We start from the raw sequence: 10,754 nt of genomic DNA, 5'->3' as shown, positions 1-10,754 counted from the left end.
GTGTCTGTGTGTGTGTGTGATTGTATTTTCCAAATATGGTCATAACAACACATACACACACACATACCTTGCATCCCACATGTTCTAGATGCAATGTGACTAACACATCTCCCATCAAGAGACTACGTCTACATTGCCTACCCTTGTGTCTTCTTTATCTAGTGCTGCTGTAACAGAAATTACAAGTGGATGGCTTTAACAAAGAGAAGTTTATTCTCTCACAGTCCAGTAGACTAGAAGTCTAGATTCAGGGCACCAGCCCCAGGGGAAGGCTTTCTCTTGTGTTGGCTCTGAAGGAAGGTCCTTGTGATACCTCAGTTTTCCCTTGGTCTGGGAGAATCTCAGCGCAGAAAACTCAGGTCCAAAGGATGTGCTGTGCTCGTGGCATTGCTTTCTTGGTGGCATGAGGTCCCCTTGTCTCTCTGCTTGCTTTTCTCTTTCATATCTCAAAAGAGATTGGCTTAAGACACTATCTAATCTTGTAGATCTCATCAATATAACTGCTTCTAATCCATCTTACTACATCATAGTGATAGAATTTCCAACACACAGGGAAATCACATCAGGTGATAAAATGGTAGACAGTCATACAATACTGGGAATCATGACCTAGCCAAGTTGACAGATATTTTTGGGGGACACAATTCAATCCATGACACCTTGCATGGGCCTTCTCTGACCAACAGAGTATGGCAGAAGTGATGCTATGTGACTTCCACAGTTAGGTCACAAAAGAATACAACTTTCACATAACTTTCACTATCTCTTTCTCTCTCTCCATATTTATTTCCCTTTTGCTGTCCCCTAGACTTTAGGATACTCATGTTAGAAACCTCTGGTCTTGTCTCAAGATGCACCACAGAGCACCAGCAAGCAGTGTTGAGGCAGAGCAGCGCCCCCTCTGAGGCCTGCATGCTGGTGGGTGAAAATCAGGACAACTACTCAAGGGAAATGGCTAAGGGAATCTTCAGCACAGGTCTGGATTATTAGGTCTAATTCCTCCTTATTATCCAGAAAATCTCCTTCTAGTTCCACATTTGGATGATATTTTTGAGATTTATTTTTATGAAGAAAATAGCATTTCTTTTTAGTATGTATAATTTATTAGCTATTGCATTTTCTCCTCTTGAATGACACTTTAGCAGATGTGCAGCAATGGCCCAAGAAAGGAAGAGAGAGAGAGAAGTATCCCTGTTCATTAGAAGTATGTATATTCATTTATTCACCCAATAAATACTTGTTAAGGCCAGCTATTTCCAGCAACATTGCAAACTTTATAAACAGAAAAACTTTTCCTGGTAAATCAAAACTAATAATTTCAGATAAAATATAAAAATAATTTATTTGTTAATGTTTGAGCTGACAAAAACCTATTGAATTCCTATGTGAGCAAAAGAGAAAAGCTAAGAAAGTAAGAATCTAGAAGGGTGAATAAGCCCTGGACCTAAAGTTTGAATGGGCTGTGCGTGCAGGACATAAGAAATAAAGCTTAGGACTGAAGCAGCAGGTTGAGAGTTTGGAACTATGATTCACTCATAACATTGGATCTCAGAAAGGAAACATGGAGTGGCTAATTAGAGAAGGACAAAAGCTCCACAGAGAGAGAGGACAACAATATACATTTAACTTGGCCTTGGCTCTCAGAGGACAGAAAAAGAGATAAAAATATCCCCTGCCATTTTATAATCACCTCTGTGTTTGAGACAAAAAATTCATATTACGTATTCTCTGGAGAACATAATTTCAATCCAGATATCAAAGAATTTTCCCGTATAAATATGCAAGGATCTGGAGCTAATAATAAAAATCACTAAGCAAACACAAACTAGGCCTCCATGAATGAGAATCACCATTAATTAGAAACCACAAACTATAGAACCAGACCTCCAAAATTATTAGGCTTGTCCAGGAGAGAATACAAAATAAATGGATATAATGTATTTAAAGAAATAAAAGAGCAACTTGCAAATATGATGAAGATCTATCAAAATTGACCAAGCAGATTTTTAAAAGAATCAAATAGAACTTTCAGGAGTAAAAACATGATAATTGAAATTAGGCACTTCATGGAGATGTTCAACAGTCAATCAGACGTGGGTGAAGACAGAATAAGTAAACTAGAGGAATTACCTAAATAAATTGTTTAGAAATCAGCATCAGGGAGTAAGAGAGAGGGAGGAACTGAATTATAAAGATACTTTTAAAAATGTAGACATAAAGATGGTCCAACAATAGAGAGAACACTCACCACATTTTATGTACTGTGCTTTGCTCTAGGAGGAAGGCATCGAAACAGACACGGTCACTGCCCTTACAAATTTATAATCTAGGTGGAGAAGCATAGAATAAACAGATACTCACACAAAATTAATTATAAATACAAGTGTACCAGAGGAAAGTGGTGGGGTGCTATAAAACCATTTAACGGAGGGGAGGGGGTGCTACCGATTCTGGAAAATTAGAGAAGACTTCCCTACGGAAGTGAAATTCAGGTATAAAACTAAGAAGTAAGAAGGGATAATGGATATTTTTATTTGTTTGCTTATTTGTGCCTGTTCAGCGTTAGAACTCCTTCCCATATTTGAGGAATCTGTCCCTGTATGTGCCTTGTTGAAAGCAAGACTCTCCTCCCTCCGTGAAAACTCCCCAGACCCTGAAAGATGAGGTAGGAACATAAGACCTGGGTTCAGCCACTCAAATGTTCCCGAGCAGGACTCTGCATCTGGCACAAGTGACACAAAGAAACAGAAGCAATTCGTATTTCATTTTGACAAGACAAAACCAAACCCCCACTGACTGGCAACAAGTTTTGGGCACTGGTGGGGTCAGCAGCAGTGACCCGCTCAGCCTGACCAAACAGTTCTGTGGTGTAACTTGGCCGTGATTCCACTGCCTGGCTTCCCCTCCATCCTGCCTGGTTCAAAAAGCTGGTGCCCCAGGCTACTGTAAGATTCTGTGAACTACCTCATTTCCAGCCAATAAATTCCTTTTTTACCAAGGTTAACTAGAATCAGCTTTCATTGTTTGCAGCTAAGAACCCTGACTGGTACAGCAGGGACTGGAGGTTAAGGGGGCAGTGGGTAGAGAATGAGAAAGAGAAGGGCATTCAGGCTGTGGGGAGGGCGATCTTTCTCCCATTCCTGCGATGAGGATAGAATCACCCACCACAATTACCTTCTTGAAGGGGAGTTACAAACCCTCCCTCTAAGTTTTGCTCTGCTTTGAATGGTTTTCATCCTTCCAAAGGAAATGTTGTTTGGATGTGGTTTGGAGAATAAAATGGACATTCCATATTCCAGAGACTGCTATTCTTCATATTCTTACACAAAGATTTTAAAGTCATCAATTTTCCAATGACTCCTTTTTATAAGTTGAATTTTGCTCCTTAGCGGAATGAATATAAGTGTCTTTGCTGGATAAACAAATTATTCAATGAATTTTCTGGGCAGATTTTTCAGCATAATGTGAACCGTACCCCTTCCCCCTCCCAAAAAAAGTATTATGTTTAACATCTTCGGATACTGATGGCACAATAATTATTTTTATTAATGATTAAATAGCTAATGTATGTTTAAACTGATCAATGTTACAACAGTTTTATTTTATTGTCTATCAAGATGCCTTATAAAATCAATGCATAGTATGTCTTTTGCACACTTAGTAAAACTTCAAAAATAATTGTACCCTTAAAAATCAGAGGTTATTATAGAAAATGTATCTTTGATTTTATATCAGGTGATTTTATGATAGATCTTTATTCAGAAACAGTCTCCAAGTTCATATGGAAATGCACAGTCTGCTTTATGATATAGTTTTTAAAAATGCACTGCTATTAGTCTTAAATAATAAGTAGAAAGTTACCAGCAGAGAAAATCAGAAGGGTATTTTGAGCAAAGGAAACCAGAAAAGGAAATAGAAAAAGAAAAAAGAAAAAAACACTGCAAATTTGGGGAATGGCAAGTGGTGTTGAGAATTGAATCATTGTACACATGGCTGGAAGGAGTGGGAGACTGATAGGGTAGGTTAAGGGTGATAACTAATGACATCTCTCTTCTGTCTCTGAGTTTAGAATCAATAGAAAAATTAGACACAGGTCAGACAGATAAGGATAAAAATACCAGCTTTATTGCTGATGAAGTTTATTGGCGAACCCAGCTTAGACATGAATGTACCATGGTATTCTGTAATTTCCTCTTCGCACAACACAGATTAAATGTATGAATCGAGGCTTAAATGAGCAGTATGACAGCTCAGGGGAGGGGCTGCTAATGAAAGAGAGGAGTGTGGGTCTGTCCCAACAAGAAAGTGGGGAGACGGGGTGTGGGAAGGGGCTGGGCCTCTCTGAGCTACATGACGAATTTCTCCTCCCAATTTCTCATCCGTCCTATAAATCACTCCTTTCTCTTGGGGTAGAGAGGCGAGAGGACATGGGGGAAAAGGAAGGGTTCCTTCCTTATTTGTACATACAGGCTCCTCACCTTCTAGGGAAGCAAAGTTTCAGCTAGAATCAGAGTTTGAGCCCAGACCGGTTGGCGCCACAGAGTTTAGACTTTACTGTAGTCAGTGGTGAGCAAGATAGGAGAAGCCTGGCCACACCAGATTCACATTTTGCCTTTTGGAAATGAGGAGGATGAGCTTGGAGACAAAGAAACCTGAATTAAGGTGGTGGGAGGGATATGCAGAATCTGACACCTCGGTCTGATGGCGGGAATCAGGCATAATTCAAGAGACGAAAGTGGAGAGAAGGATAAATCAAAGAGAAAGCTACTGTCAAAATTTGGAAAAAGAATTCAGGATCATCCAGATGAAAGGCTCGTGGCGAAAAGGAAATAATGTTTTTCTGTGCAGCAAAGACAGTTTTGCATCATTCCATTGACCTTACAGCTTTAAACACAATCCACGTAGTCATTTAAAATCATCATTTTCATATAATCACACAGAAATCTCCTCGCAATGTATTGCAGAATGAAAATAAATTTACAAAACAGTACTTATAATGTGGATCATATTTTTGCATGTATTTATAGTTTTTGCAAACTGATCTAAGCCATCAAAACTATACCCACACACACACAGAAAAATATGTCAAAACAGTATATACCGAAAGGCTAAGAGTGGTTATCTCTAAATGGTGGGATCATGAATTTTTTAAAATCTTTTGCTTCTCTCTGCTTTCACATATTCCTACAGCACTCAAGCATTGCTTTTGCAAATTTCAGAAAAAGAATTTAACATTAAATTTAAAACAAAACACTGCATAATTTAAATATTTTAGGGTCTCATTAGGGATTTGTTCAACATTTATTTAGCACCTTCTATATCTGCCAGGCATTGAGTTCCCTGCATGTGCTAGATCACCTGGCTGGAGCTGGAAATATAACTTCAAATAAATAAATTACTTCACAATCCATATAACAGTAATTCAACAGCTCTCATACTTATAACTAACCCTACTAACTCAGTGCACTAAAAGAGGGGAAAAATCTTTAGTATCTTTCCCTTCACGTATCTTTTTGGCAAATTGTTTCCAAACAAGGATATATAGGGACTTGTTCAGATCAAAGGCAGTATGTATGGTAAGTAACTTGAATATTCACAGGATGGCTATACATGCATCACATGTTGTCTCAGTTATCAATTGCTGGGATAATAATAATAATAAAAAAAGAGGCATTCACCTTAAGTTTTAAGTGGGGACTACCTGTACAACCGACAAGCAACAGTGACTGGCCATAAGGAGGGGCATAGGAGGACCCGAAACTGGAGTAAAGAGAGACTTGCACTCACTGATTAGTCTCTGGTAATAATTTTAAATACCACGAACATGTACTTCCCAACAAAAACTCCATTGCTGTCGAGTCGATTCCAACTCATAGCGACCCTAGTCAATATAGAAATAAATATATATTTTAAATGGAACATAGAAATAACCTGGTAAAACATGGCCATTTTTTTTATATAAGCAAGCATGATTCCAGAAAGACAAAGCAATTTTCCCAAGGTCACGCAATAAATTAGAGGATGTGCTGATACTAGCAGGAAGGGGGCCCAGCAGGGATAGAAACATCCTTACCATTTAATTTTCTTAATAATTCTGTGAAAAATGTTACAGATGAGGCTCAGAGACATCAAGTAACTTGCTTAGTTCACACGTAGAAGCTAGAGTTCAAACGTTGATTCTAACCTCCAACTCCATAGTTGCTGCTCTTTGTGAAATTTTATGCAGCTCTGCCTGCCCTTAAACCTGCCTCGGTTACTGGTTACTGGAACTCCATGCTGTTCAGCTATTTCATTCCATCTAAAGCACACTCCTCTCTTTCCGTTGAAATCACTCTCATTGATCTGTACTGTACTGAAAGGCAAAACTAAATACCCATCCAAAGTTCAATTTTCCAAATAGAAGAGAATTTCCCTAAGGAGAATCTCATAAGTCAAAAGTATTCTTACCCCAGACAGAGCTGGAGAAAAATGTAGAACAAGATTCTAACTCACAAAAAAAGGCCAGACTTACTGGCCTGACAGAGACTGGAGAAACCCCAAGAGTATGGCCCCTGGACACCTTTTTAGCTCAGTAATGAAGTCACTCCTGAGGTTCACCCGTCAGCCGAAGATTAGACAGCCCCATAAAACAAAACGAAACTAATGGGGCACAACAGTCCAGCGACAAGGACTAGAAGGCAGGAGAGGACAGGAAAACTGGTAATAGGGAACCCAAGGTCAAGAAGGGAGAGTGTGGCCATGTTGTACGGTTGGTAACCAATGTCACAAAACAATATGTGAACTAACTGTGTAATGAGAAGCTGGTTTGTTCTGTAAACCTTCACCTAAAGTACAATGATAATATAAAAAAAAAAAAGGATTCTCACATATTATTGCTTTTCACATATTAACAGCATTCCACATATTGCTTCACAAAGAGCCTTTACCGCTTATAATTTTCTTTGAAATCAAAAGGCAACTCTGTCTCCCTCCACCCAATACTGTGAGGCTATGGATTGACAAACCTGAGCTGCACCAACCCTTTTACTCTTTACTGGAAGGTGGACTAGCCAGGGTCCCAGCAGAAAACAGATGATCCACTCAAAATAATTGAAAAGTATAATGAGGTGACTATGTGCAAAGGTGTAGGCAGGGTTAAGAGAAACCACAAAGGGATGGTGAAGCCCCCAGGGCTAGCAAGTCAGGGAGACATTACCACACTTGGCCTGAAGGAGCAAGAAGAGGGAAAGTTACCGTAACCCAGTGGGAAATGAGGCAGTCAGGTACTGCCAATATAGTCCAGCGAGGAGGAGGTCAGGGAAATGAATATCGTAATCTCTCTCTCCTCCTGCCAGCTGATTTCCTCTGCTGATGTGTCTGTTGGCCTAATCCAACCAGAAACCAGAGGACAAAGGAGTCCATTGACACCACCCATTAAGGAATGCCTCCCAGGGCATGGAGCAAGGTGCAAAGAGGCAGAAAGTTGACCTGGAGAGGCACACAGGGAATACCCACATAGACTCTGTTGCGTGCAGTACCATAACATCCCGTGTTGTTTCTTCTGCTGATTACTGACTTGTAACACAAGATTTCCATGGTTCTGAAATATTTTCTCAGTCCTTAGCTGATCACCGTGAGCTGCAGCCTTCTCCACCCTGGCATTAAAACCACAATTTAAAAGCAAGGACAAGATCGTGTGTGAAATAATTTCCAAATTCTGTTCTTATTAGCCTTGATATTTTCTATAAATTCTTCCCCCCAGCATTGTCCAATCCCTGAAATTCTAAGCCCCTGAAGCTCCACACCACCAGCTCGGGAAGCACCAGGCTTGCTGCTCTCTGAGTCCTTCCACGCTTCCCTGCACACTGCAAAATTCTCCAAGAATTTCTCTGATCATTTATCCACGATCATCTCAACATAGTCCTGTATCTTCTACCTTCTTGCAAAAATGTCATATTTAAAATTAGTCCTGGAAAAGTTACAGAAAATTCTATAGACAGAACCAGATTTTAACGTCCTAGGCCAACTCACATTTGAAATGAAATCTGGCAGAGACTGAGGGAGGAAGAAAAGTGAGCCACAGTGGACAGCAACAAATATTAGAAATCAAGAGCCAGAGTTCTAGTCACAGCTCTGAAACTAAGTCACTGAATGACTTTGGGAAAGGTGCATAAGCCTGTGTCTGTTTTCAGATAAATCCAAGAGCTGAGTTAACTCATTCTCAAGACCCATTCAATGTAACTATTCCATAGGGAATCTTTGTAAATTAAAGAACCCTTAAAGTAGGAAATGCAAATGGTTAAGCTCTGAGCTACTAACCGAAAGGTTGGAAGTTTGAATCCAACCAAAGGTGCCTCAGAAGAAAGGCCTGGAAATCTGCTTCCAAAACAAATCACCCACTAAAAACCCTATGGAGCACAGTTCTACCCTGACACACATGGAGTCACCATAAGTCAGAATTGACTCAATAGCAACTTGCACATAAAGTAGGGAGGATAAACCCATTTGAGAAAGAGTCAAAATTTCTTCTATGTAACCACTGGAGCCTCAATCATTTATGGAGGAAAAAAAAAGCCCCTTTTGAAAGTATTGCCCCTTTCTCAGGAGAATGATTTTTTACTCAAGGTCTTCTTTAAAGCTACTTTGACGTCCTTATTCCTCAAGCTGTAGATTAATGGGTTGAGCATGGGCACCACAATGGTATAGAACAGGGAGGACACTTTCCCCTGGTTCATAGCAAAAGAGAAGATGGTTTGAGGTACATGAATGCCCTTGACCCAAAGAAAAGAGAAACCGCAATGATGTGGGAGCTGCAGGTGCTGAAGGCTTTGGACCTGCCTTCAGTGGAGCGAATACAAAGAATGCTGGAGAGGATGAGGGCATAAGAGGTGAAGATGGGGACTATGGGCACGCCAATATTAATGCCCACAACAATAAAGACAACCAGCTCATTCACATACGTGCTAGTGCAAGACCGCTCGAGAAGGGGAAGGATGTCACACATGTAGTGGTGGATGAGGTTGTTGGCACAGAAGGTCCGTCTCACCATACATGCTGTATGGGCCATGGCACCCGCAAACCCCATCCCACAGACACCTAACAGAAGGAGTAAGCAGACCTGGGGAGACATGGAGGTGGTGTACACCAGTGGGTTACAGATGGCCACATAGCGGTCATATGCCATGGCTGACAAGATGAAGGACTCAGAAACAACAAAGAAAAGAAAGAAGAGCTGAGTCATACACCCTGTGTAAGGGATGACGTTTTTCTTTGAGACAAAACTCATCAGCATTTTGGGGGTGATAACAGTGGAATAACAGAAATCTATGAAGGACAAGTTACACAGGAAAAAGTACATGGGTGTGTGCAGGTGAGAGTTTAGCCTGATCAGAGTAATCAAGCCCAGGTTCCCCACCACAGTGACCACATAGAAACCAAGGAACAGAAAGAAGAGGGGCATCCGGAGTCCTGGCTGGTCTGTTAAGCCTGTGAGGATAAACTCTGTCACGGACGAGTTTCTGGCTACTGTCCTCATTAAAGGCATTCTGTGAGAAAAGGGAAAAGAGCTTCTTAGAGAGAAAAAGGAGAGACCACCACTCATTCTTGAGAATTGGATCCACACAGACATTTTGAACTTCAGAAGAGAGGCCTTTCCTGATCCCTAGGGGTCTGTTCTCGCAGCCCCCAAGTGATTGTACCCTCTGAGTATGCTCCATGGTGAAGGCAGGTACTGCTGGGAAGAAGGGTCCCAAGGATGAGCTGAGGTGACTCTTAGATCTTTGGTCCCTTTATTGTATCCTTCCAACTCCAGTCTCTGCTCTGGTTTATGAAAACTGTGGACCATCTCTGGGAAGAGTCCTCTCAGAGGTTGGAGCCAGCCCAACCGTGCCTACAGTGTCCACATCACGGTCAACCAGGACAGAGCAGAAAGGTAAGGTGGTCTTTCTCAGAGTCTTTAGTGCCCAAGACTGAGAACTTAGGAAAAGTTTAACCCAGATTCATCACTCACCTCCTTCAGCTTAGAGCCTCAGGGCTGTATCTTTCGGGCCAGTTCTTATCTTCAATTGGTCAGGCAGAGAAATGGCCCTGGTGACAACATAGATGAAGGAAGGATGCACGGACCTCTTTGCTCCCTGGCCTGTTTAGAGGATCAGAGCCTTTACTGCCTTAGAATTCTTTCTCAGCCAAAGAACATGATATCCAGTGGAGACTTTGCCCCAAGGCTTTTCTCCAACTTGCAAAAGGGAGGCAGCATCCTCTCCGGTCATCAATGCCAGCCAGTGACAGGAGACGGAGCAGTTTTATTCGGGGTGTAGAGACCCAGGACCTGATTAGAAGTGGAAAGCCAGAGGTTCCCTCAGGATCACAGCCCTAGAAATTACCTTTAAGATGAAGGACTTCTTGCTTATGCCCTTGATAATAACTGAACAGGCTTTTGGAAACGTTCTTTATTTGTTCAATTCGTATCTATCAGTAACATGAAAAGACATCCCTGGGTGGTGCAAACAGTAAAGCACTCAGTTGCCAAACCAAAATGTTGGTAGTTTGAGTTCACCCAGAGGCACCTCAGCAGAAAGGCCTGGTGATCTACTTCAAAAGAAAGTCAGCCACTGAAAATCCTATGGAACACTGTTCTGCTCTGACACACATGGTGTCACCATGAGTCAGAATCAACTCCACGGCAACTGGTTTGGAGATTTTTGTTTGTTTGTTTCAATATGCAAATTGTTGTGCAAAAATAATAATTTATTGATCACTTACTGTATACCCAACTC

General features: G+C 41.1%; 1 protein-coding gene across 1 annotated transcript; it reads right to left on the bottom strand.

Moving 5' to 3' along the window:
* Window positions 1-8,579: 8,579 nt before the first annotated feature.
* Window positions 8,580-9,620, bottom strand: LOC101358844 (olfactory receptor 145). The gene is given in 2 exon segments (XM_012556395.2): window positions 8,580-8,719; window positions 8,722-9,620. Coding segments are annotated over 2 exon segments (1,026 nt in total). The 5' UTR covers window positions 9,608-9,620.
* Window positions 9,621-10,754: the final 1,134 nt, after the last annotated feature.

This window comes from Trichechus manatus, unplaced genomic scaffold (assembly GCF_000243295.1).
Source record: "Trichechus manatus latirostris isolate Lorelei unplaced genomic scaffold, TriManLat1.0 scaffold00064, whole genome shotgun sequence".
In the NCBI taxonomy this organism is placed as follows: domain Eukaryota; kingdom Metazoa; phylum Chordata; class Mammalia; order Sirenia; family Trichechidae; genus Trichechus; species Trichechus manatus.
The sequence above is the reverse complement of the archived record's forward strand: the minus strand, read 5'-3'. Positions and strand labels throughout refer to the sequence as shown.